We start from the raw sequence: 27,310 nt of genomic DNA, 5'->3' as shown, positions 1-27,310 counted from the left end.
TTTTTAAGTTAGCCTAATGTATTCTCCTTGTGCTTGTTAATTATACCAGGTTATTTGGGAGTTGTAGAACAAACAAGAAAAAGCAGAGGGGTGAGTTAGTGCTAGGACTTAGCAAACCATATTCTGTTGTTGGAAAATAACATATTGAGTCCTAATTTCATCATTTAGGAAATATTATTCCAACTCTGGTTTCCAAATATGAATACTATCTATAGGCAAGTTTCTCTTAAGGTTAGATGTAATACTTCTCTTGTGTTAAAATTTTTCATGTCAACAAGAAATAGGAAAATATGCAAAAAGTCACGAGATTGCATACTGTACAGATGGGGGCTTCCTTGGTAAAGCTCAGCAGGTAAAGAATCCGCCTGCAGTGCAGGAGACTCAGGTTCAGTCCCTGAGTTGGGAAGATCCTCAGGAAGAGGGCATGGCAACCCACTCCAGTATTCTTGCCTGGAGAATCCCATCCTGGCGGGCTACGGTCCATGGGGTTGCAAGTTGACTGAATCAACTTGGCATGCACTATACAGATGCCTGTAATATTTAAACATCAAAAAAGTGTGTGTGTGTGTGTGTGGGGGGGGGTGATTTCTAAGCTGTGACAGCACTTAAAAAAAAATCATGAATATATTATTTTCACTACAATGCCATCTCTAAGTCCTGGTCACCTTAGCTACAATCTGTGTGATCACATAAGGACTGGTGATCTATATCTCAATTTTCTCATTTATAAAAGGAGGGCCAAGTCATTTACCTAATTCCAGCGATATACCATAGGGGTGGAGATGGTAAGGAACTTGGTGGTAAGGAGGAACTTGCATTTGTACAAAAATTGTGCCAGGCGGCCCAGCAGATTCGTCCCTAGAATCACATTAGAAGCGCAGTCATGTGACACCATCAATAGGATATGGATTGCCAAGGGGGCTTCCTGGTGGCTCAGAGGGTAAAGCATCTGCCTGCAGTGCAGGAGACCCGGGTTCGATCGAAGATTCCTTGGAGGAGGAAATGGCAACCCACTCCGGTATTCTTGCCTGGAGAATTCCATGGACAGAGCAGACTGGTGGGCTACAGTCCACGGGGTCGTAAAGAGTCAGACACCCACCACTGAGCGACTCCCTTTTCTTCCTTCCATGTGACACTGGTCACATTCAGGTGCCAACCTCTTCCTGGGAATCCTTGCACTGTGCCCATTTCCTTTCGTATTGTCAGATAAGGGTTTTCTAACTCTGGTTCTGGTTGCCGGTTGGGATTTCAGAGTGTGGCTATCCAAAAACCGCATAAAACTGTGCTCATTTGTGGGGTTGGAGGTCAGCCAGAGGCTTAATGAGCGTCTAATCAAAGGAGTCCCTAACCCGAAAAGCTTAAGAATCACTGAAGAGATTTCTGTGCACTCGTACAGTCCCAGGAAGCTCTGTGGACAGTGTCGCAAGGGATGATTAAGTATAGTTAAAAGTAAAAGTGAAATGCGTGATGAATCTCAGGACAGTAAAGAACAATCAAAATTGAATTAAGGTGAAATTACAGAAAGAAAATCCATGGTATTTAATTAGGTTGTATTTTATTTAGATAAATGAAAAATCTGCATCCCCCCCCAAACAGAAGTAAGAATCAAATATTGTCTCAGATTAAAGGAAAACTGCTAAGCTTGAAGCTTACACTGAAAGCTAACATTTCCAGCCCTTCAATATCTCAAAGGAAAATATCGGAACAAAGTTATCTGTGTGGCAGAGAGAGGCAACTCGGGTGTACCATTAGCAAAAGAACCTGAGGGGGAACATTTTATATTCCTCAAGTATAAGAAATGGCAAGAGTGTACAAGTCTTGCATTCCTGTCTATTGTACATGGCTCCATAGTAATGCAAAAATTAGCAAAGTTTAGGCACTTGCTCCAACTTCTGCAGTTTGCATTTGATGCTTAAGGACTTCACAACTTAACAGCAGCTTTAAAATTATAATACAGAATTGTATGTCATGCTACTGTTAATAGCATTCCTCCTGTTAATAAAACAATGATGCTTAACGGACACAGGTACAGAACTTGAACGGGAATAACCCAGGGCACATCAAAAGACCACAGTCACCAAGCAACTGCCACTGAAAACCCAACAGTGATGGCTAGAATGACCTGGCCAAGACCAAATGCCAGTAGGATGAGTGGCAGGATGGAATTTAAACCCCCAAAAATGATCATCATAAACTACACAAATCTTTAATCTGTTCAAAACAGCACAAACCTTCTCCCTGCCAGAGAAAGGAAGTCAGTCAATAATTAGAAGTCAAATGAACTCCTTAAAAACTGCTGTCATCTCCAAATTTCAGTTATCTTCAGAAATTGACACCAGTGTTTAGGTTTTTTTTTTTTTTTTTTAAGTCTCAAGCTGGCAAAAGAAAGATCTTCAGATCAGAGGGTGTTTTTCAATTTGGAGATTTTAAAGTTTAGTAATTAAGCACAAGTGGCTATTAAATGTGCAAATAACTCCTAAAAGGATATTAAATGTTCTCCAACTGCAAGGCCATATGCTCTTAGCATGAGGGGTTATTTCTAATATGGCCAATTTTTTTTTTTTTTTTTTTTTGGTAATCAGATTTGTTGGTTTATGAGAAACTACTTTCCAGTTTTAACAGCCAACTGTCTTTTGGCTAAAAAAAAAAAAAAAAAAAAAGGACTATTCTAGTTTTGCTTGAGTGTTATGCTTTAAAATAATTTAATCGGCAGTTGAAATTTAAGTTCTCAAACTGGAGTACTGAGTTTACGTAAAATTTAAGAAGTGTATACACCAGACCGGTTCTCTACCCATGAAAAAGTAGAAACTCTCCAGTAGATAGGGGATGGTCCTGTGTGTGTAGCAATTGTCTGACAGAATCTTTTGTATATTAGCATGAACTAGAAATCATTTTGACACTTAAAGAATTTTTTCCAAGATTCCTATTAGGCAAGGCATTCTTACTGCTAAGCCTTAAAATGTCTTTCTAGAGACATTTGTCATTAACACGTATTAACAAAGAAAACTAACTTTTTCAGGAAGCACCACCAGATGGTAGCATTGTTTCAATACCTTCAATCTGAAAAGCTCCTGGTTTATTTCAGTGGAGGCCTCTCTGCCCTTGACCTGACTTCTCCTAATCTGAAACTTAAACCGATGTAAAGCACTGACCCTGTGTAGTAACATTAGAAAGTTCTAGCTTCTCTGCTTTTCGGATGCAGAATAGGACTCAGGCTTCCTATTATCTAAGAAATCCAGCAAATCTAAGTGAAGCAAATGTTTTATTGAAATCAGTTGTCAAATCACAATTTATCCAAACGAACATAATGCTACATTGTTCTTAAAAGAGTGGGCACAAATATGGCACAGATAACAATCCAGCATCTATCAAAATACCATTTGTAAAGACTCTGACTTATTTCGTGCTGTGTGTGAATGGGGGTCCAGCATGTAAGGTCGACTCAAAAGCAGTCAATTCTTTTCTTGCTAACGTGAAAACATTTCACTACTTTGCCTCAAAATGAAAGCACACACATCCATCCAAACAACCGTAACAATTAGGAGAAAAGACTCCAACTTAATCTGCTCCTGAAAAAAACTTCCTTCCAACCTCCACCCAGGGGATAGGAAGAAAAATTTCCCAGTAACAATAGGACATTCTGTATGTCTCCCCCAAAACCCCCGAAAAAAAAAAAAAAACCACCTTTTATTTTTAGCGTACTATGCATAATAGGAAAGTGACCTATTTCAGAGTGATACTGAACATGGAACCTAATCCTTAGTGAATTTTAAAAGAAGTGGAGCTCCTGATCAGGAATGTTATTTCTAGAGAGCTGTTTTCAAAGGCTGTAACTGAGGCAGCAGAAAGCTTCCCGAGACTTCACCGTGGCCGCATGCCCCGTCATATAATAAGGGATACAAAAGGAATTGCACTACGCTGTACATTTCCTTAGATGTTAAGAAAAAAAGAAAACTATACAATAGATACAGAAGGAGGGTTACTTGAATCATACATATAAATACATAAAGAATGATACTCCAGTTTGAGAAACAGAACCAAGAATTGCCAACTCCAGTTCCAGGCTAAGAACTGAGGACCTTGAATCAGAAACATTATATGGTATTGAGGGAAAATGTCAGTGTGGTCTTGACGAGAGGAAGTGTTATCTGGCTATAGCTCCCGATGAAGCCTCAGGATTGTCAGGGGTTCTCGGGAAATGAGCAGTTGACATGTTTGTTCTTCCGTTTCCAAAGGTCTCGTCAGCAGCATTCCATTTCTTCCCCTACTTGTCTTCACATTCTGGTCTTGCAAGTACACAAGTGTAACTGTGGAAGGAAGTTAGAATCAAAAGTAAATGAAATCTGCTTTTCCTCTCTCATTTCTGCAATAGCACTAAGAGTTGTGAGATGCGGCCAATGGGAACCCTGGTGAAAACCACAGGCTGAACTCCGTAGGAAAGAAGCATGGTGAGGGGGTCCATGATACAATGCCCTTTGCTATTGAGTGGGCCAAAGAGTTTGTTCGGGTTTTTCCTTAAGATGTTCCAGAAAAACCCAAACGAACTTTTTGGCCAACCCATACCCAAACAGCAGTAGTTAGGCTCTCATATGCACTGGAAATGTTTTTAAAGTGCTTGTCACTATGCTGGAAGAAATCAATATTTTTCCCAGAGAGCTATAAATTACATTTCAAGCAGCAGCGTATAAACCTACTTTGGACTTCTAGTTATTTTTTAAAAAATGCAACAAGTTGGTATGGTGCTGAGTGAGCACAACATATTTCTTATGTCCTCGGGCCAAACACATAAACACACACTTGTGTGCACACACACAGGCCTCTTTATTTTCTTAGAAAGCAGTCATATTGGGGGTAAAACGAAGTCACTACTCTTAGGACATCAGTAAGACTGAAGAGCATGTCAATGAGAAAAAGGAAACTAACCTGGGTCTCCTAGTCTGGTTGATGGTTATTTCCCCAGATGTAGGTTCGCCGTAAAATCCTTATTATCTGAACTCATAACAAATCTGCCATCTGAAGGGAGGGTGGAGGGGTGAAAGGGGAAATTAGAAAAAAAAAAAAAAGTTACTTACGTGATGTTTTAGGATTCCGTGGGCTCGGGTTTCGCCAGATCTCTCTCTTGGTTCTGTGTCTCCTCCTGTGTTTGTATTTTCATCTCTTTTTCTGACTCGCTCTGCACTTTTTCCTCCTGGCTGTCTCCCTTCTCTTTTAGTTTGGGTCCATTTGTATCCAGGGACTCTTTGGTCGAGCCTCCCGAGGGCTCAGCATCCTCTGGGGTTGAGGTTTGGTTTCCAGGGTCACCGGCAGCCTCACCTTTTTCATCTTCTCGGGATTCAAATGGTGACTTCTTTCTTTCTCCAAACCCAGCACTGCCGTCATCTTGCAGCACAGACTCTGTTTCAGGGATTTCTCTCTTTTTCTGGGATGGGAGAGCTACCTCTTCAAGCCGCTGGTCTTCTACCCTGGAACCTTCTATGCTAGTGGCCGCCACCTTCTTTGAAGCTTCAATCGCATCTTTGCAAACGCGGAGATGTGCGTGTTCCCCAGTGCTTAGTGGGGACTCGTCTTTGGCTTCTACAGCTTGTGTTTCATCCACCGGGCAGGCCTGAGGTTCACTTTCTTCTTTCTCCGTTTTCTGCCCAGCTTCCTGGCTGTCGACTTCTGCCAGTTGAGCCTGGGTCTGGACATCGGTGGCCGTTTCTTCTGTACTCCCCAAACGGTCAACGGCTGTCTGAATCACGCTCTGTACAAGTCTGCAGCTCTCCTTCTCAAGTTTCAAAATCTCACTTTCCACCTTGCCGTCTTCCTCTCCTGCGTTGCTCTCTCTGCCTTCCTGACCACCAGCCTGCTTGCCATCTCCACCCAACTCCCGTTTCTGTGACACGGTTTCGTCTCCTTCCAGGTCAGCGCTGACGCCTTTTCCAGGCGTAATAGATACTATCGTCGGTATTGATTCTGCTTGAGACTCAGTCCCTGTGGATGCCACATCTTCTTCCCCAGGCTGGGCAGGAAACTCTTCATCTTTTTCTGAGGACTCTTCTTCCAGTACTAGTTGAGCTTCTGCAGATTTCAAAGCCTCGGTTGTTTCTACAATCTTGATAGCTTCTCCTAAGACCTTCTCCTCCACGGCTGCAGCTATCAGAGTTAATGCTGCCTCAGAGCTTTGAACTGAGATTCCCGTGCATGCCTCTTCCTCGGAAGCCAGCAGGGGAGAACTTCCTTCAAAACTGACGACTTCCTTTTCCCCGTCGATGATGGTGACGTTCACTGTCTGAACCAGTTGCTTACTGAGCTCTTCACATACGGCCACAGCTGGTTCGTGCTCAAGTTTCTCTTCATTCCCTTCAGTTGCCTCCACTTCCACAGTCTCCCTTTTCCCTTCAACTACCATCTCTCTCTCTTCTGGGGTTGGAAGAAACTTAGCAGGACTCTGGAGTTCTATATTTTCATTCTCTTGAAATTCAACTTTCTTAGTAACGTCCTCCTCAAGGACAACTTCAGTTATCTTTTTCTCAGTTATTTCTGTGTCGGCAGACACGGCAAGTCCTTCCATGGATGGTTCTTCTTTGGCTTCCTCATCAGAGCACTGGCCAGTCTCTTGAATGACCTCAGTCTTTGAAAGGATGGCTACAGTCTCCACTGTTCCCTCCTCTTCATCCGTGTGTTCTAGACCCTCTGTCATCTTTGAAGACCTTTCCTCCTGCGACTGAAAATCGGAAGATGCTGCAGGCAGCTCTTTCAGTGCAGGAGGCACCTCGCCTTCGGGGACCTGGGACTGAGTGCTAGCTGGAACCTCACCATCTTCACGGACATCCATGATCTTGTCTGGCTGGCTTAGATTTGAAGCATCAAGATCTGCTACTGGGGTGCTTCCATTGGTCTCACTGTCCGTGAGGGTTTCAGCTGAGTCAGGAGCAACAGCCTGCTCTGGGGCAGTCTCTGCTTCTACCCTAGTCCCGGTTTCAGCCAGACAAGTGCTCGCCAGCTCCCCGGCCTCTGCACTGTCTGTGCCTGGAGGAACTTCTCCCAAGCTTTCCATGGTGGCCTCTCCAACCACCTTCTCCTGTGTCAAAGTCTCAGTTTCAGTACCTTGGACAAGCACTTTGGATGCTACATCCATCATTTCCTTCAGATCTAGGGCCTGAGAACCCTCCTCAGCCTCTTCCACTTTCTCCAGTATTTTTGCTTGTCCTTTCTGGATGGCGTCATCTGGCAGCTGTGACTCTTCTCTAACTTTTTCTGCAACGGCCTGCAGCACCTCTTGGGTCCTTCTCGCCTGGTCCTCTGCGTCAGGCACGCCGCCCTCCACCTCTTGCACTGGTGTCGCTTCCTCGGTGGTGTCTGGAGAGTCGGTTAACTGAGAGACAGCGGAAACCATGTCAGCGGTTTCTTCCGCACCAGAGGCCTCTGTGGTTTCGGCAGCTGTCACAGCTTCCGAGGTTAATTCCACCTCGCTGGCCATCGTGTCATCACCGGCCTCCCGGACCTCTGGCAGTGCTTTGGTAACGATGGGGGTTTCCTCTGCGACGACGACTTCTCTTTCAAGCACCTCCTCGCTCGGTGGTGTGGCTTCGCCTTCGGCTTGTTCCAGTGGTTCTGTCACCGAAGCTGAGATCCAGGAGGGCGCCCTTTCTTCGATGTTGGTAATGGCCCTTGTCCCGTCCACGACAGCCACCGACACGGTGTGAACCAGGCTCTTACTGAGCTCCTCTGACACGTCGACATCCACCTGCTTCTGCTCGGGCCCCTCCTGGCTCTTGGGGGCTTGCTGGGCTTCGGTTTTCTCTCTTTCCACCGCTTCGTATTCAGACAGAGGGACCACGGCTGGGATGTCCGCATCGTCCTCGTTGGCCTCCGCTGGCCCCGCCTCTTCGACAGCGGCTGGCTCCTGCTTCCCATCTGGCCTTTTCTTCCTTCGCCCGGGAATAAACTTCCGGATGGAAACCCAGGACTCTTCTTTCCCAGGCTCAGCCTCTGAGGCTGCATGTTCTGCGCCAGACCCAGCTACAGAGTCTTCACTTCTCTCTTCCAGTTTTGACTTCGATTTTTTTCTCGAGGTGACCAGTCTTTTAAAGGTCTCCCAGGTGGAGACGCCCTCCCCTTCGGACGGGCTGCCGGCCGGCTCGGGTGAGGAGCTTCCCGGCGGTTGCTCGTGGTCCTGGGAACCGGCAGCGGCCGCCTCCGGGCCCGGCTCCTTGTCCTTCCCAGCTTCCTCTGCTCTCTGGCTGTCCCCTCCGAGAGGTTTCGGCCCTGCTTCATCATCGGAGGAGGATGCTTTTCTGGCTCTCTTCTTGGATGACCCCACGCAAATCAGGGCTTCCCAGGACACGGAGGTGTCGACCTTGCGTTTGGGCTCCTCGGGCTTAGGCTCCTCTCCGTTCCCTTTGGCCTCTTCCTGCACTTCAGAGGCCGCGCTCTCCGTGGAGGACAGGGTGGCGCTTTTGACTTTGTCTGCCTCGTCCTCCTTATCGCTTTCAGAGAGCCTTCGCACGCGTTTCTTGGGCGTCACCATCTTTTTGAAAGACGCCCAGGGGGTGACACCACCTTCCCTCTTCTTCTCCCCGTCGGAAGTGGTCCCTTCTTCCACCTCCCCCTCTTGGCCCGGGGCCTCGGCCACCTCTTTCTCCAGACAGGTGATCTCCTCGGGCTCTTCTGGAGACGAGGCTGAGCTCTCGCCGCCCTTCGGTTCGTCTGGACTGTCGGGAGAATCCACGGAGGCTGGGGGCTGCTCCCCGGACTCCTCGTCGCCGCCTCGTTTCCCTTTCTGTTTCTTTCCAGAGAGCTTTTTCAAGCCGGTGCTCGTGAACAGTTTCTTCAAAGGGCTTCCCTGCACCTTAATTCTCTCCTGCGAGGACAGCATTTCGGCCTCCCTCACGGTGCCCTCGGGGGGCGTGGACGGCGATTTTGCCTCCCCGCTGAGCTCGGTTGCCTGGGAGTGGTCCCCGCTCAGGGCGCCCGCATCTTCCTCGGTCTTCAGCATCTCGGCCGACTCAGCTTCCGGAAGGTCGGCGCTCGTCTCGGTCGACTTTTCGGGCGGCGAGAGCTCCACTGTTTCTTCTGCTTCGGTTTTCGGCTCTTCCTGGTCCTTCTCTACAGTGCTAACGTGGACTTCGGCGACAATCTCGACTTTTTCATCAAACACTTCAGTTGCTAATGGGGCTGGTTTCTCTTCAGGAGGTGCCTGCACTTGGTCTTCAGGGGGCAGCTCCACTTTTTCATACTCGGCCGACAGCCTGGCATCCTGGGTACTCTTGGGAGCCTCCTGGGCAGGTGGCTGCTCGCAGGGCTCTTCCATCTTCTCATTTTCTTCGGCTTTTTCTGGCTCCTGTTCCTTTTTCTTCTCGGAAGCCTCCAGCTCCTCCTCCCGGGGCTTCCTGAAGCTGGTCTTTTTGCGCCAGCCGGCCCAGCCTTGAGTGAAGAATTTTCTGAAGGGCGAGGCGGTTTCGCTGGCTATGGGACTAGTCGGGGAGTCTGCAGGTCTGGCGGGTTCTTTCTCTTGTTTCTCTTCTCCTTCATCTTTGCCTTCCTCAGCTGCTTGACCAGACTCGGTCTGAAGGGAGATTTCTGTGCAGCTCTGCTCACGTCGGGGTGCCTCTTCGGGTTTCTCGGTGGACTGTTTCAGTTCACCATCTTTAGGTGTTGCATCCCCCGGCTCCCGGCTGGGCTCCGGGTGGTCACCGGCCCCGTCGGACTCGCCTGCCCCTTCACTTTCATCCTTCTTGACGGTGAGGAGCTGCACGCTGTCAGACTTCTCGGTCTTATCCTTTTTCACCGTGAATTTGAAGCCGACAAACTTGAACACCTTCTTAAATCCCACGTCATTAGCCTGGGGCTCAGAGGGTTGCATCAGCTCATCCACGCTGCTTTCCGAGGCAGGGATCGGTTCCATCATCTCAGGCATTTCCTCCTTTCCCTCCTTCGTGATGTCCTGAACCACCGCTGAGTTAGCAGCCATCTCTTTGTCTGAGTCCCTTTCACTCACATCTTCAGATTCTCTTTGTCCAACTATTAACAACAGAAAGAGGGGGTGGTGGGGAAGAAAAAGATAGACATGATTATAATTCAAAATATTAAATATTTAAAAACCATGACCAGTGAATACTTTAACAGTCCAGCAATTCCAAGATCAAGATCAGGTAAGGGTCTTACCAGCATCTGTAAATTTCAACAGATTAGGCAGCTTTCAAATGATCTTTTAAAATTCAGGTTCAAAGGTACTACTCTGCTCTTTCTGTTCCTTTTAGAGGGAAAGTTAACAAATTCAACTAGCAAAAAAAAAAAAAAAAAAATTAGTTATGGGTAAGAGGCCACAGCATCACTGAGGATCCTGAGCTGCAACAAAAGATGGTGCATGACCCAAAGAAGACCTTGCATGCTGCAACTAAGATCAGGCACACCAAATAAATAACTAAAAAATGTTTTTAAAAAAGACAATAGGGGGAACATTTTTACAGATGAAGTTTGAAACCAAAGCAAGGAAACTATCTGATTGGCTATAGCTTAAGCGGTTGCCTTATTTGAGAATGCCCAGTTGGCTGTTTGTCAACAGACTTAGGGGAAAAAATCACATTTACTAACCCTTTTCTAATAACTCATTCAGTCAAGGATCAAAAGATGCGAAAACTTTTGGGTGAAACGTTGTCAGCACACCTACAGTTTTAGAGTATCAACACACAGGTGACTTCATTTCAAAAGGAACAACTCCCTTTACAATGGAGAAATCTTCCAGGCACTGCCATAACCAAGCCACCAGAATTAACATCCCCAATAACAGGATAAAACTGTTGTCATGCTTCCTGATATGAGGCACTGAGAAGGCCAGTAAGTCACCTACATAGTAGTCCTGACAAAAATGTTTAACAGAACAAAATCATGTGAAAATAGTCAGACAACAGCCCACAATGAAGAACATTCTATAAAATAACTAGCCTGGACTGAAGTATCAATGTCGCAAAAGACAAAAATCAAACATAAATACAAATGGATGTCTACAAATAACTTTCAAATAGACTAAGGAGAGAGAATGGGGTAGGGAGAAGAGGAGAGAGAGGAAGAAAGAGCATGAGATAAAAATCAGTGAATGGTGACTTTGGTCACGTGTATAGGGGTGCTTATTCTATTTTTTCTGTAGGTTTATATTCTAAAACTTGTTGGGGGTTAAAGAAGCTAGTCAATGCGATTTAATAAAGGGTGGGATGTGCTAAATCTAAAAAATTAAGAAACCTAACAACCAGAGATGCCAGGCGTGGACCTCAGTCGGATATTTGTTAGAGCAAGTCAGCTCAGTGACACTTCTGGATCTTCCTGGGAGAATGATTTGAGATTAGAGGCGACACATTTTTACCGAAATGAACTGAAATGAAAGGGTAGAAATTCTGACTGAAAAAGAAAACAGGCTACCAAACAGTCTATATACTATGACCTCACTTTGGTTTAAAAACTCTGTCTCTCTCTCACACACACACACCATTCATATATGACTTCTGGAGGATGAGCATATAATATACTTTAGTTTTACTTGTCCAAATTTTTAAAATTTTCTACTTAGTATTGCTGTTGTTTGCTTTTCTAGTTAGTATTACTTTATCGGGGGGGGGGGGCTCCAAAATCACTGCAGATGGTGACTGCAGCCATGAAATTAAAAGATGCTTCCTCCTTGGAAGAAAAGCTATGACCAACCTAGACAGCTTATTAAAAAGCAAAGACATTACGTTGCCAACAAAGGTCCATCTAGCCAAAGCTATGGTTTTTCCAGTAGTCACATATGGATGTGAGAGTTGGACTATAAAGAAAAATGAGTGCTGAAGAACTGATGCTTTTAACTGTGGTGTTGGAGAAGACTCTTGACAGTCCCTTGGACTGCAAGGAGATCTAACCAGTCCATCCTAAAGGAAATCCATCCTGAATATTTATTGGAAGGACTCATGCTGAAGCTGAAGCTCCAATACTTTGGCCACCTGCTGTGAAGAACTGACTCATTGGAAAAGACCCTGATGCTGGGAAAGATTGAAGGCAGGAAGAGAAGGGGAAGACAGAGGATGAGATGGCTGGATGGTATCACTGACTCAATGGACATGAGTTTGAGCATGCTCTGGGAGATGGTGAAGGACACGGAAGCCTGGCGTGCTTTGGTCCATGGGGTCGCAAAGAGTCAGACACAGCTGAGCAACTGAACTGAACTGATTGCTTTCTGTAATAAATAAAAACGTCAATTAAAATTGACACACAAAAAGGTCCCAATAATGTTGTAACAATTTACCAGTTTAGATAGCAGTGCTTGGAACATAGCAATAAGTATTTGAAATATAGAAATTCTTTGGAAATACAGAAACAATTTGCATCCCCAAATCCATCATCCAATTTACATCATCTTATTTTTCCATGAAAATAATTTTATTCTTTATGTGAAATATTACTAACCTATGTCTACAAATTTCCATTGGAGTATTTATTGGGTTTGATTTTGAAAGTGAAGCCTAGAAAGTTCCGTGAAAAACTGTCCTAAGAACCACCCAAGTAAAGACCAGAGTCCTTTTTGAACATGCTTTATACTGTGTCATATGTGCTATACCCTAGGGGCTTCCCGGGTAACTCAGCTGGTTAAGGATTTGCCTGCAGTGCGGGAGACCTGGGTTCGATCCCTGGGTTGGGAAGATCCCCTGGAGAAGGAAGTGGCAACCCATTCCAGTATTCTTGCCTGGAAAATTCCATGGAGAGAGGAGCCTGGTGGGCTACAGTCCATGGGGTTGCAAAGAGTACGAGGACACAACTTTGTGACTAAGCACACACGCCCGCACACACCTTACCCACAGGTTCTTTTCCCCTTGCTTTTTCTTTTCTAACATGACCAGGTTTTTTGGATAGTCCCAGATAATGATCGCAGCCCTGATCATCTGGGCTGCTGCTTCTGCCTAGAGGAAGGAGAGATATCAAGGAGGTGCTCTAGCCGTAACCACTCGCCATAGGGGTGGGTGGGGCCTTGTGACAGTGCCTCGGTTGTCTCTGTAAGAGTTTTGAGAATCAGGCACTTTTTTCTCATTGATATCAGTCAGAATCTAAAGCAGCATTAGAAAAACAAAAATAAAACCAAAATGAACATCTTAACTATTAAAAAATTTTTTGGGGGGTGGCGCTGCACCACTCAGGCAGGATCTCAGTTCCCCGACCAGGTACTGAACATAGGCCAAGGCAAGGAAAGCCTGAATCCCAACCTCTAGGCTACCAGGGAACTCCCCAAACCGAACATTTTAGATAGACATTTTAGGAAGACAAATGAGTTTGATTAATTTCAAGTGCTCTTCTTAAAGGGTAGTTTTTCCTTTTCTTTTTCTTAAGAAAAAGAATCACTTTAACAAACAAATCCTAAACTCTAGTTAATGACATGCATACTTGAAGTGTTCAGGAGTAAAGCATACTGATACCTGCAACTTACTTTAAAACACATAAAAAAGAAGTAAGATGCGGGTTTCCCTGGGGCTCAGGGGTAAAGAATCTGCCTGCCAGTGCAGGAGACACAGGTTTGATCCCTGGTTCGGGAACAGCCCACAGGCCATGGAGCAATCAAGCCCAAGTGCCTCAACAATTGAGTCTGTGCTCTAGAGCCTGGGAACTGCAACTGTGGAGCCCTGGAACCTCAACTACTGAAGCCTGTGCGCCCTGGAGCCCGTGCTCCATAACAAAAGAAGCCACCACAATGAGAAGCCCATGTACTATAGAATAGGCCCCACTTGCTGCAACTCGAGAAAAGCTCAAGCATCAAAGAAGACCCAATAAATAAATAAATAATTTTAAAAAAGGATGGATTCATGAATGGATGGAGGGATGGAGGTATGATTAGGCAAGATGGTAAATGTTAATTATAATACCTTAAAATTTTTTCATAAATAAATTTGGGGGAAAAGCTCCCTTGGTGATAAAAAAAATCACTTGAAAATACACATTGGTGACCAACTTTAGATTTTATAAACAATAAAGGAAAAATTACAGCCCACATTAAATATTGAGGCAAATATCCCAAGAGAGAGAAAAATCCAGACATATGTGATAGACTGTCCAACATACCCAACCCTGACATTCTTTTAAGTCAGAATCTTCTAGGAACACTCTCTCCCCATTATTTTTTAAAAAGTATGCATAATTTTATGAAATAAGAAAATGCTCTAAGTTTTCATCTGTTCCTATTATAAATCAGCTCTTAAAGTCTAAAAATTCTTGAAGTTAAGTGGATTTCCATAAACTACTATACAATTTTTCCCAATTATAAAAGCATACTCACAAAAGAACTTTCTGCAAATGCTTTGAATGCAACACAAGAGATGTGACCTTCTTTTTTTTAAAGGTGGATGGTATCACTGGAAATATACTGGAGGAAAAAGTCAAACTCCAATAATAAACTCTATTCTACTATAATTTTACTAGCAACACATACACATATAACTTTCCTGCCAGCAAGTGTGAGATAAAAATACTTATTAACCAACCTCTCCAGAAACCATTAAAAAATGCAGAGACACTCTGCTAACAAAGTGGGAGACAGCAGGTGTTATACACATCATTTCTACTTCCCCACTCCATGCTTCTAATCTGCATTTCAATCCAAAACACTTCTTATAAAACTCTGGGATGACTGGAATGTTTACAGTTAAAACTTGGGAGGCAAAGAAGAACAGCAGCCAACTGGCAGAACAAAATCGCTATTGAAGGTTCTGTTATAGCCTAGAAATGTTCACATGTTCTTGTTAGAGTGATATATGGCTGGACCCAGTAAAAAAGAAGAGTATTTAGGATCACAGGAAATTTTTTAAAATCCTAACTGGTCTGCAGTCTCTTTTGACCTAACTGATTCTAGGAACTACTACTGTTAGAACAATCTTCCAGATTGGGAAGGGCCCGTGCGGACCCAGATGGTACCTCTCTGCTTTCTGCACAAGGCTGGACAAACCCAACTCCACTTGCCTTCCACTCCAGCTGGACCTGTACAGTCCTTACAGAGAGGCCCCATTCCACTTACCCCCGACCCCTGTGATCACATCAGGAAGGTAAGGTTTCAAAATTCCCTAAGGATTCCAGGACCTATAGGATAATCTAAACTACCTAGCCTGCCAGCCAAGGCTTCAATTATGTTCTAACACATAAGCCAACTTAAAAAAAATTTTATTGGATACATGTATGTGTAACTGACTTGCTTTGCTGTACACCTGAAACCAACACAACATTGTAAATCAACTATATTCCAGTAAAAAATAAGCCAACTTTGATCTCAGGCTTGCAATTCAGAGGTCTGGAACCAGACAGACACCACGTGTGACCACGTGGCTGCCCACTCAACTGGAAGTGAGACCTAGATCCATTTTCACAAGCTCCTTTGGTATTTCTTGGCCATCACGCCACGTGCAGCAGCCCAAGTGGCAAGGCCCCTTCCATCCTGTTCAGCACCTCCGGGTTCGTAGGGGCAACTTGTGATTTTTTTGGAGGGGGGGAGGGGCCTGTATTGTTTTCTACCTCGCCTCCCGCCCACCTCCCAGACAAAGACCTTCCCAGGGGACCCCACGCCACACAATCTTTACCCCAACCTTGACCACCATTTCTTCTATGTCCTTGTCTTCCTGGAGGTGCCCCTTTCTGGCAAGAAGCAACCTGCAGCCTGGGGCCTCCCTCACGCTGCGGTTGTTTTTCATTCTCCAATTTAGATGCTCGCTGTGGGAGCGGAGGGTTTGGGCGCCTGTTCCACAGGCCCCAGGGGAAGCCCTGCCCCTCGGGGGCCTTGGCAAACCCAGTGGAGCCCAGAAGATGGTTCTGTAGCCCTGAGCATGCAGGCATCCTGGGCTGTCCCTTCCTAACACCACCCCTTTCACCACCACCAACGCGCGCTCCCGGGTCAGCGGTTTGATCAGAGCAAAGAGGAAGGATGGAAACCCACACACCGCTCTAACCGCCCCGTTACGGGGCGCTCCACGCGATCCTGCCCTCTGGACGCAGGGCGAACCGCCACTGGGGGTGCGGGGCGCGCGCTACTCACAGCAGAGGCTGCTCCACCAGGGCATGGCGCGCGCCACTGACCGGCAGGGGCAGGCCGACAGAGGCCCTGGAGGCCCAGCCGCCTGCCCCCGGCTGCCCCATCGCTGGATGGAGACTGGCTGCCGACTCCGAGCCGCGCTGCTGACGAGGGCGCCCCCTGGGGGCCGCCTCGCGCGTCACAGAGGGCGCAGCCTCCTCGCCAGCCTGCGAGGGGCCACTCCCCCCCCACCATCACCCACACCGGGGGTCCCTCCTCCAATTCAAGCACACTCAAAACAAACTCTAGCACATACACTAAAAACCCGCCAGATCTCCCCAGCCAGAGGCGCCCAAACCTCACTGTCGCTGCATTCCCGAACCACCCCTCTCTCTTATCCATACTACATGTCTTCCAGTAGTTGATACAAAACCCACACTGCCTAACAGAGACCCGGGGCGTGGCAGGGATCCCTGCATGGGTTGGTTTGGTGGTTCAGTTCAGTCGCTCAGTCGTGTCCGACTCTTCGCAACCCCACGGACCACAGCACGCTAGGTCTCCCTGTCCATCACCAACTCCCGGAGTTTACCCAAACTCATGTCCATCGAGTTGGTGCTGCCATCTAACCATCTCATCTTCTGTCGTCCCCTTCTCTTCCTGCCCTCAATCTTTCCCAGCATCAGGGTCTTTTCAAATGAGTCAGCTCTTCGCATCAGGTGGCCAAAGGATTGGAGTTTTTCAGCTGCAGCTTCAGTCCTTCCAATGAACACTCAGGACTGATCTCCTTTAGGGTGGACTGGTTGGATCTTCTTGCAGTCCAAGGGACTCTCAAGAATCTTCTCCAACACCACAGTTCAAAGCATCAATTCTTCTGCACTCAGCTTTCTTTATAGTCCAGCTCTCATATCCATACATGACTACTGGAAAAACCATAGCCTTGACAAGACGGGCCTTTGTTGGCAAAGCAATGTCTCTGCTTTGGTGGTAGTATTAAAATCAAAAGTGAGGACCTTGCGCAGGTCCCCATTATCAAGCTATCACTTCCAATCATAAAGCCTTAGAGCTGAAAGGGAGAAGTCACCTGGTCCCTCCAACTGGTTTTGTTTGTTCAGTGGCTAAATTGTGTCCAATTCGGTGACTAGGACTGCAGCATGCCAGGCTTCCTTGTCCTTCACTATCTCCCGGAGGTTGCTCAAATTCATGTCCATTGAGTTGGTGATGCCATCTAACCATCTCATCCTCTGCTGCCCCCTTTTCCTCCTGCCCTCAATCTTTCCCATGCTTTGGCCACCTGATATGAAGAGCCAACTCCATGGAAAAGACCAACTGGTTTACAGGGAAATAAACTGACTTCAAAAATGGTTGTGGAAAATGCAAAATGGTACAGCCACTTTGGAAGACAGCGGGGCAGTGTCTTGCAAAATTAAACATGCCCTTACCATTTGATCTAGCAATCCTGCTTCTTGGTTTTTACCCAAATATCCTTGGTATTTACTCATACCCACATTTGGTATGAGTTGTAACCACGTTCATACAAGAACCTGCCGGTGGGCATTTCTAGCAGCTTTATTCCTAACTGCAAAAACCTGGAAGCAACCAAGATAAGATGTTCTTCATTGAGTAAATGGACAAATAAGCTAGTATATCCAGGCAATGAAATATTATTCAGCACTAACGATGAGCTAGCAAATGATGACATGGAGGAACCATATGACTAAGTGAAAGAGGCCAATCTGAAAAGGCTACACACTGTACAATTCTAGCTGCATGACATTCTGGGAAAGGCCAATTTGTGGAGACAATAAAAAGACCAGTGCTGCCAGAGGTGGGGAGGAGGGTGGGATGAACAGGCAGAGGACAGAGGACTCTTTTAGGACAGTGAAACTATTCTGCATGATACCCCAACGGTAGATGCACTTCATCGTGTATTTGTTCAAACCCACAGAATGTACACACCAAGAGAGAACTCTAATGTAAACGAAGGACTCTGGGTCATGACGATGCCAAGCAGGCCGAGGACGGTAACAAATGCCCCACTCTGGTGAAGGGTGTTGATAACGGGAGGGACTATGCTTGGGTGGGGGATAAGGAATGCACAGATACCCTCTGTATTTTCCACTCACCACTGCTGCAAACCTAAGACTGCTCTAAGAAATTATTATTATTTTTTACAATATTATTGTAAATATATATATTGTATATATTACAACAATAATATAAAATATTATTTATTTATTATTTTTTACAAAAAAATAAACAAAGTTTGTCTTTAATATTTTTTTTTCTTTTTAGTTTTGGCCTGAAAACTCAGTTTCAGCATGTGGGATCAAGTTCCCTGACCAAGGATTAAACCTGGGTCCCCTGCATCGGGAACATGGAGTCTTAGCCACTGGACCACTAGGGAAGTCCCCAGAGTTATTTATTTATTTATTTATTTATTTATTTAGTCTTTCTAAAAGAAAAATAAACCCCGTGAACTTTCAAAGCATTAAAATTCTTATTCTCCATATGTCATTAATTATAAGTGTTATAATTTATAGATGCCACTTATGATAAGAAAAAGTATTTAGACATGCCAACAAAGGTCCGTCTAGTCAAGGCTATGGTTTTTCCAGTGGTCATGTATGGAAGGGAGAGTTGGACTGTGAAGAAAGCTGAGCGCCGAAGAATTGATGCTTTTGAACTGTGGTGTTGGAGAAGACTGTTAAGAGTCCCTTGGACTGCAAGGAGATCAGTCCTGGGTGTTCCTTGGAAGGACTGATGCTGCAGCTGAAACTCCAATATTTTGGCCACCTCATGCGAAGAGTTAACTCATTGGAAAAGACTCTGATGCTGGGAGGGATTGGGGGCAGGAGGAGAAGGGGATGATAGGATGAGATGGCTGGACGGCATCACTGACTCGTGGATATGAGTTTGGGTGAACTCTGGGAGTTGGTGATGAACAGGGAGGCCTGGCGTGCTACAATTCATGGGGTCACAAAGAATTGGACATGACTGAGCGACTGAACTGAACTGAAATGAACATCTAAAGAAACTACTGCTGTATGTCTGATGTGGACAGCAGTTCAAATTCTATTTCAGAATAATAAGCAGTTTTTTTCATGGTTACAGTCATAGTTTAAAAAAAGAAAGAACACATATATCCTACTGACTCTTCTGACCCAGATAATGGTTCAGAAGATCACCTGAGCACACCTGTAACTTATGTCATCTTGTACATCAACTCTATTTCAATGATAAAAAAAAATTAAAGATCGCCTGACCATCATTTCGTCACTTTGTTAAGGTAAAGACTGGATAAAGGAAGAACCAGTGGGAGCTAAATGGAGGAGGGGCAGTGGGGAGAGTTAGGCAGGATATTTACATGCGTAATAGTTGAAAGGATGGAGAAATCGGACAACTTAACATCAACCTATGAGGGACAGATGGACACTGTCTATAATACCCTCAGGAAGACACAATGTCACGTGTGGCAAAGGATGCACAACCTAAATTCAATTAACAGAAAACACACCCAAAAGGAGGGTGTTAGAAGCGGGAAGAGGACTACATGCTTTGAACATGTCAATATCTAAAAGACAAAGGCTACACAAATGTTCCAGATTAAAAGAGGCCAAAGAGATGAGGACATCACACCTGAGGCTGGATCTTGTAACGCTAAAGGGGACATTATTAAATAACTGACAAGATTGGAAAAAAATGGCAGACTATATAAGTCTTGTGACAATGCAAATATCTAACATTAATAATGGTATTATGGTTACTACAGGAAATATCTCTATTCTTAGGAAATACGCACTGAAGCATTTAGGAGTGAAGAACCATGATGTGTGTAACTTACTCTCAAATGGTTCAGAAAGCTTCACATCTCATACTTAACAGGAACCTGGATGCTGCTTTAAAAAAAACTATTTACCTGGCTGCTCTGGGTCTTAGTTGAACCATGTGGGATCCTTAGCTGTGGCATGTGGGATCTAGTTCCCTGACTAGGGATCAAACCCGGGCCACCTGCGTTGGGAGCTCGGGGTCTTAACCACTAGAATACCAGGGAAGTCCTTGTATGCTGCTTGTTTCTTTTTGGTTTGCTGGGTCTTCATTGCTGCGAAAACCTCTCTCTAGTTGCTGTGAAGGCTTTTCTCTGTGGTGGCGTCTCTTGTCGCGAAGCACAGCCTGTAGGGCATGCAAACTTCAGAGTTGTGGCTCCCAGGCTCAAGAGCACAGGCTCAATAGTTACGGCTTGCAGCCTGAGTTGCTCCAAGGCATGTGAGATCCTCCCGGATCAGGGATCGAACTCGTGTTTCGTGTGTTGGCAGGTGGATTCTTTACCGCTGAGCCAGGGAAGCCACTGTATGCAATTTTTTCTTTATTTTGTTTTCCAACTAGATGAAAAGAGTAAATAATGAAGCAAATGAGACAAAATGTTAAGAAGTGAATTTAGGTAAAAGGTATATAATGTGCCCTGAACTATTTTTAATTTTGTTTCTTTCTCTAAGTTGTTTTAAACACTCAGAAGAATAAACAAGTGCAGATGACTAATAAAAATAAAACAACAAAAACGGAGAGGGTAATGGTTCACACTCCTGGCTCCTTGCCTCACAAGACAAAATTTTTATCAATGATTAAGTAACCACCAAATTCTTCTCCCACCTCTCAAAGAAGTGAATTCAGGTAGAAAGGAAGGGGATCAAAGACCAGAAGTTCTGGAGACAGACTGGTGGTTCCATTTGAGCTGCACCATTTACTAGCACTGGGTCCTTGGGCACAATTCTTGAAGTTTTTGTCCTCAGCGTCCTCACCTATAACATGGGTGCCCTGGACGACTCCCTGAAAAGGCTAGTTAGGAGGGTAACACATAAAAATAAAACAAAAGCCATTAGAATGGCTTTTTTTTTCTTTATGGTTTTCCTCAGAAGTTTTAATTACTTTTTATCAGTTCCAACAGTCATCTATATAATTTGCTGAAGATTTTAAAATACAGAAAACTGGGAGTAACATCCATAAGACAATGTCCAGCAGTAACTGTTGAAAGTATTAGTCGCTCAGTCATGTCTGACTCTTCGCAACCCCACAGACTGAAGCCCGCCAGGCTCCCGAGTCCATGGAATTCTCTAGGTGAGAATACTGGAGTGGGTTGCCATTCCCTTCTCCAGGGGATCTTCCTGACCAGGGATCGAACCCGGGTCTCCCACATTGCAGGCAGACTCTTTACCACCAGGGGATGGTGGCTCATTATCTGAGCCATGAGGGAATGTCCAGTGATAACTGCTATTAATATCTGTATTTTCTTCTGGATAAATTATTTAATAGTCTTCAAATGGTTGCATTTTTGCGTCTCCTTGTTTTTATTTTTTTTTTAATTTTTTTTTTGGTCTCCTTGTTTTTAGACAATTTCTGTTGGTTCCATTTTTCCTTATTGCACTCATGTGTATGAAGTCATTGTCCAAACCAAGGAAGGAGCTTTTGAACAGAAGAGGGCAGTCATGAGCAGCCTTCAGCTCTCCAGAACCAGTAGCCTTGAGACACTCCTAGCCCTTCAGGACCACGAGATGCTATGGAAACCATCAATACATCAAGTTCAGCTGCTCTTTAAAGTTCCGCAAAGTCGAATGCCACATCGCACCTGTTTTTATCTCTTTGACTCCCGACACAAGGACTTCAAGGGGGGAAAAGTGCATTCTGAATTAGCTCTCTGCTGCTGCTGCTGCTGCTGCTGCTGCGTCGCTTCAGTCATTTCTGACTCTGCGACCCCATAGATGGCAGCCCACCAGGATCTCCCGTCCCTGGGATTCTCCAGGCAAGAACACTGGAGTGGGTTGCCATTCCTTCTAAAATGAATGAAAGTCAAAAGTGAAAGTGAAGTCGCTCAGTTGTGTCTGACTCTTAGCGACCCCATGGACTGCAGCCCACCAGGCTCCTCCGTCCATAGGATTTTCCAGGCAAGAGTACTGGAGTGGGGTGCCATTGCCTTCTCTGGAGTTAGCTCTCTACTTGTTGTTTTTATTTGCACCATGAAAAGATTTAGATCTTTCTACCTCATTTTGGACCAAGTGAAGGATCATAGGTGACCAAGCCTTTCTTTTTGTGTGGACCTCCCTTCCTCACCGTCCCTGCTTTCCCAGCCCCCAAGTCTATACAGTATCCAGCAGCAGCACCTCACATTTCCCAGGTTTGGGCTAAAGGTGGGAGACTGCCAAACGTCACACCCACCTTCCAGTCCGTGGTTAGCAGAAAGCTCCTCTAAGGTGTTTCTATGAGAAACTTCTAGTCTGCATGCAGGTTCTGAGCAAGTTCAAAGATCTTACTTGGTCAGCAAACCAGGTGGCCGTTACACACATAAAAGAATCGCCCAAAAATGTGGGTTGGCATAGAGAAGGGACCAAGCCAGCAGGTTTGCTCTTGGGAGTCAGGGAAGCTGCTGAGTGACAGGAGGCAGATTGTGATGGGGGCAGGGCAGCTTCCAGCAAAGACCCAGTGTCTGCCTATTTGGACAGAGCATGGCAGAATCTACTCATGACCACACTAACGAGCATTTCATTAACACAATTCCTTTTTTCCCCCATTAATATATTCACTTGTTAAATGACTTCAAAATCTCTGCTTTAATTTTTTCGAATTTATTTTTTGGTTGCACTGGGTCTTCCTTACTGGGCACTGGCTTTCTCTGGTTGCAGAGCCCCAGCTCTAGGTGCTCCAGCTTCAGTAGTTGTGGCACTGGGGCTTAGCTGCGCCACAGCACATGGGATCTTTCTGAATCAGGGATCGAAGCATTTTCTGGATCAGGGATCAAAGCATTTCCCCTGCATTGGCAGGCAGATCCTTAACCCCTAGGTCACCAGGGAAGTCCTCCCCTGCTCTAATTTGACATCAGCTCCCTATGGAATTACGTTCTGCCTTTAGATTTGTCCAATGGGATAGGAAGAGGAAAATCAAAAAAGCTTGATTATCTAAGCACCATTGATTTGGAAATGTACTTTCCTGGCACCCAAAAAGTCCTTCCACAGGATACCTGGTTTTAGGTTTAGCCTTTCTGATACAATGCATAACTGTCCCTCCTGCACAATGCTAAATTATCCAGCCATTTTGCAGAATGCTGCTATTAATACTGAAAGTCTCTTGAATGTCCATAAAGCCCAAACAAGATGCTCACATATTCGGTGATGCTACAGTTCACCTAGAAACTCCACATTCTCACTGGGCATCAAAGATGGTCAAAAGGTTGGGGAAAGGAGTTGGTCCCAGTGTCAATGGGGAAGGGCTCTGGGAGGCAGGATTGGGAGATACTTTCATCTTCATGCAGTCCTGCTCATCAATGGTCCCACCCCAGTCACTTCAAAGGGTGAGGAAAGACTGCAGTCCTTGCAACAGTCTACACACTGATCAGCAGCACGCTAAACACAGCCTTACCAGGTATACGGTGTGTGTCAACATGTTTTTCCTCTAAAGCCACTTGGGGATGCAACATCATACAAGTATTGCTTAGGTAAACATTAGCATAAAAAATAAAATATTTCTATTCTTCTTTCCTGGGAGAAGATTCTAGTCATATGTCTTCGTGAGACAGTGTCAATATGCTGGAAACATTACTTGGAAAAGAAAAAGATGATTTAAAAAATGATGTAGAAAGTGCTTTAACTCACTTGAAAGTGTTAGTCACTCAATCATGTCTGACTCTTTGTGACCCCATGACTGTAGCTCACTAGGCTCCTCTGTCCATGGGATTCTCCAGGCAAGAATACTCGAGTGGGTTGCCACTTCCTTCTCCTGGGGATCTTCCCAACCCAGGGATTGAACCTGGGTATTCTGCATTGCAGGCAGATTCTTTACTGTCTGAGACACCTCTGCATATGACCTAGAAGAAGCTTCCTTAGGGTGAATGTATAGCTTTATAGATGCAGGAAGGATAAAGGGAGGTCCCAGGTGAAATGATAGTACAGTTTCTAAAGTTGTCTTGTAAAAACAAAGACTCTGAGTAAGCTTTTTGTTTGTTGCTAGGTTTTTCTAAGACGAATGAAAGATCTCCTTAAAGAAAACAGTGTGGAAAGTGAAATGGAGAAGAAAAGTGACAGCTGGTAATACATCCTTCTGCCGATGCATTTCAATTTTTAAAAGGATAAACTAGCCTCAGTTACTACTTTATAGGACAATACTTCAAATCTATGATGATAATAATCTGAGTTGCTTAATAGTTTGAACAGTTTAATAAACCCTACCAAGGCTTAAAAGAAAAGGCAACTGAACATTAGTGAAGTGAAATAAACTTGAAAATATATGAACAGTTGTATCTTTAGTAATATCAAAAGAAACCCAAATTTGAAAGCATTTCCTGGATAGAAATTCAACTTTGGCAGAGAACTGTCAAAGCTTTTCCTATTTTGGTGTCATCTTCTACCAAACTGTGTTTATCTGCTGATAAATATCCCAATTTATAAAATCACTCACAAGAGGTCTATGATGAGTATGAGCAAATATACATTTTTCTTGTAAAAATATAATCCCTCACCTCCCAAGATTCAAAGGGTCCCTGATCCCAAAAGGTTTAAAGATATAGTCCCCTGCCCTAATCCCCACACAGACACCTCCCACCCCAATCTCCAGAAAATGCAAGAACCAGTTGTGAGTCCAAAATCTGCAGGACCGACTTTCTTTTCTTACTCTTTCAAATACTCAGTGATTATGTGATGAAAATATGACTTATTTTCTTTTACTTCAGAGGTTTAAAAGGAAAAAAAAACTTTTAAGGAATATGTCATATTATAGATTACAAAATGTTAACGTTTTTGTCCAAACTTAACTGTGTTTGACAGAGGAAAAGTGCATCTCGAATACAGTTATAACCATTGATTTTTTTTTTTTTTGGTTTAGTATAACCAGCTCTGTGCAGTCCCCGAGCACTTCAGGACTGCGTGCTGTGACATCTGGAACTAGTTAGCTTTCCCCCACGATTTGCAGCATTGTCCTGGAATTTCTCCAGGAATTCTCCACATTCTAAATCCATCCCTTATATCTTACACACCGAATCAACTCCCCTCGTTCTAATCCTCATCAACCACAAAAGCCTCCAGGAGATGTGTAACTGGGTTTAAAACTCAGAGAAGGAAAGGCCAGTACAGGAGCATACAGGCTTGGATACTGACATTCCCTGGTCCCTTTTACATCTGAGCCAGTGTGTGAAATTGTGCGCACCACAAAACCAGTATCATCCTTTATGAGAGGAAGAGGTCCTTTATAAATGACTCCACAGCTGTGCTTCTTAGTAGCTGGGAATACCAAGAGAAAATGAGTTTCCATGATAAAAAGGGGATTATTAGGTAACCACCTTTTGCAGGATTATTGTGGGAAATAATGATAATAGCCACCAGAGTGGGTACTCGGTACAAGGCAGTTACTGAGCCAGAGTTGTGAGGTAATTAATTTCATGTCTCACAAGTCCCTTGGCAGAGAGAAGCAGCCGTGCGTGTGGGCGGGAGGGGTGGGGGTGGTATTTTTTTAATCCTATAAAATGATTTGCATAAAGATATGCATTAACAATAATTGAGAACTGGCGTGATACTGGAGGAGTCTTCCCACTCTGCTTTAGAGATCAAGAATACTGTCGCCTTAATTCCTCATGATAGTCTCCATTTAGTCTCAACAATGTGTGTGAGTTAGGGAAAACAGCAAAGATATTTTCCTAATTCAAAACAGTCTCTTTTTTTTTGCTATCATATCACTGATATACAGGTGGAAAGATGATACCTCTTTCATCATCGTCATGTTCAATTATGTATTTTCTAGTATTTTTTAAAATATAAATTTATTTATTTTAATTGGAGGCTAATTACTTCATTTTCTTGGTCATGCCACATGGCAAGTGGGATCTTAGTTCGCTGACCAGGGCTCGAACCCATGCCCCTTGCATTGGGAGCAGAGTGTTAACCACTTGACCCCCAGGGAGGCCTCTATTTTCTACTTTTTTAAACCAAGGCCACTGCGAACACAATGTGAGGGAAGGACTTCAGGAAAGGCAATAGCATATGATGTGAATAATCAATCAACCCCCGCTTCAGAGTTTGTTGTATTCATTTCAGGAGGGTATGTGCACAAGGTCCGGGGAGGGGACAATATTGGTCAGTATTAGCTGACAGCTTTCCCCTCCTTTACCAAATGAAAACTCATTCCTAAGCAGTTCAACAAAAATGTCAGCAAACCTATCCAATTCCTATTAAAAATGTCATCAATCCTGCCCAATTACTATTAATTGTGAAACTGAAATATATTCTCACGTTAAGGCCTTCTCACTAAAGAAGCCGAGAGTAACTTTCTCCTACATTATTTAAACGAGCAATGCCTAAGTGACAAGAAACCTTTTGCTAGTCAATCAATGCTGAATGCTAATTTTAAAAGTCTACATTGCTTTTCAGGATTCTGACCAGCTATTTAAAGAATATTGATTGCAAATCTTCCTCGGTAAAATAACTTGCAGAGGCGGGGGAAAAAAAAAAAGACAGAGGGCTTCCCTGGTGGCTTGGTGATAAAGAATCTGCCTGCCAATGCAGGAGACATGGGTTCCATCCCTGGTCTGGGAAGATCCCACAGGCCAAGGAGCAACTAAGCCCGTGTGCCACAACTATTGAGTCTGTGCTCTAGAGCCCAGGACCTGCACAAAAAGAGACGCTACCAAACTGAAAAGCCCGCACACCGCAACCAGAGAGTAGCCCCTACTCGCCCACACCAGAGAAAATCCAAGCCATCACAGCAAGGAAGACCCAGCACTGCCAAAAATAAATAAATAAAATTATTTTTAAGAAGACAGCTAAAATTCCTTTTTAATTTTAACTTCTACTATAAAATGGTTGTTTTGATTAAAGCTTTGGAGTTTAAGATTTTCTGCATACTTTAACCAGGAAAAAGTACCATATTTTGTCACAGCCTTCATATCAACACTGTAATAAAAGTAAAACTCAGGAAGCAATCAACCCAGCTACCTAAAGTTGCTCTAAAAATTAGACAGTCCTTCCAACATTTGGCATTCCATTAGGAGCATTCCATTAGGATTATCTGAACCAATTTTTAAAAGCCCCCTCAAGCAACACCCACTCCAGTATTCTTGCCTGGAGAATTCCATGGACAGAGGAGCCTGGTGGGCTACAGTCCATGGGTCACAAAGAGTCGGACAAGACTGAGTGACTTTCACTTCACCAGCACATCAAGTTGATGAACTCAATTTTTGCTAAAAAGGACATTTCTTCCCCATAAGAAACTCAGCATGTGATAAACTCATCAAATAGTGAATATGATAAAGCTACTACACACAAAAAGCACTCAGAAAAAGTCATC

General features: G+C 44.4%; 1 protein-coding gene across 2 annotated transcripts in view; it reads right to left on the bottom strand.

Annotated features, from left to right (window-relative positions):
• Nucleotides 1-1,538: 1,538 nt before the first annotated feature.
• Nucleotides 1,539-27,310, bottom strand: part of AKAP12 (A-kinase anchoring protein 12) — a 109,451-nt gene continuing 83,679 nt past the window's right edge. For both annotated transcript variants that reach the window (XM_027972558.2, XM_027972560.2), the window contains 2 exons: nt 5,073-10,005; nt 1,539-4,307 (listed from right to left, as the gene is read on the bottom strand). In XM_027972558.2, coding sequence (XP_027828359.1) covers nt 5,081-10,005 — 4,925 coding nt within the window. In that variant the 3' untranslated portion in view covers nt 1,539-4,307; nt 5,073-5,080. The remainder of the gene's footprint in view (nt 4,308-5,072; nt 10,006-27,310) is intronic.

This window comes from Ovis aries, chromosome 8 (genome assembly GCF_016772045.2).
Source record: "Ovis aries strain OAR_USU_Benz2616 breed Rambouillet chromosome 8, ARS-UI_Ramb_v3.0, whole genome shotgun sequence".
NCBI lineage: Eukaryota > Metazoa > Chordata > Mammalia > Artiodactyla > Bovidae > Ovis > Ovis aries.
Note: the sequence above shows the minus strand (reverse complement) of the source record. Positions and strands in the feature narration are given on the sequence as shown.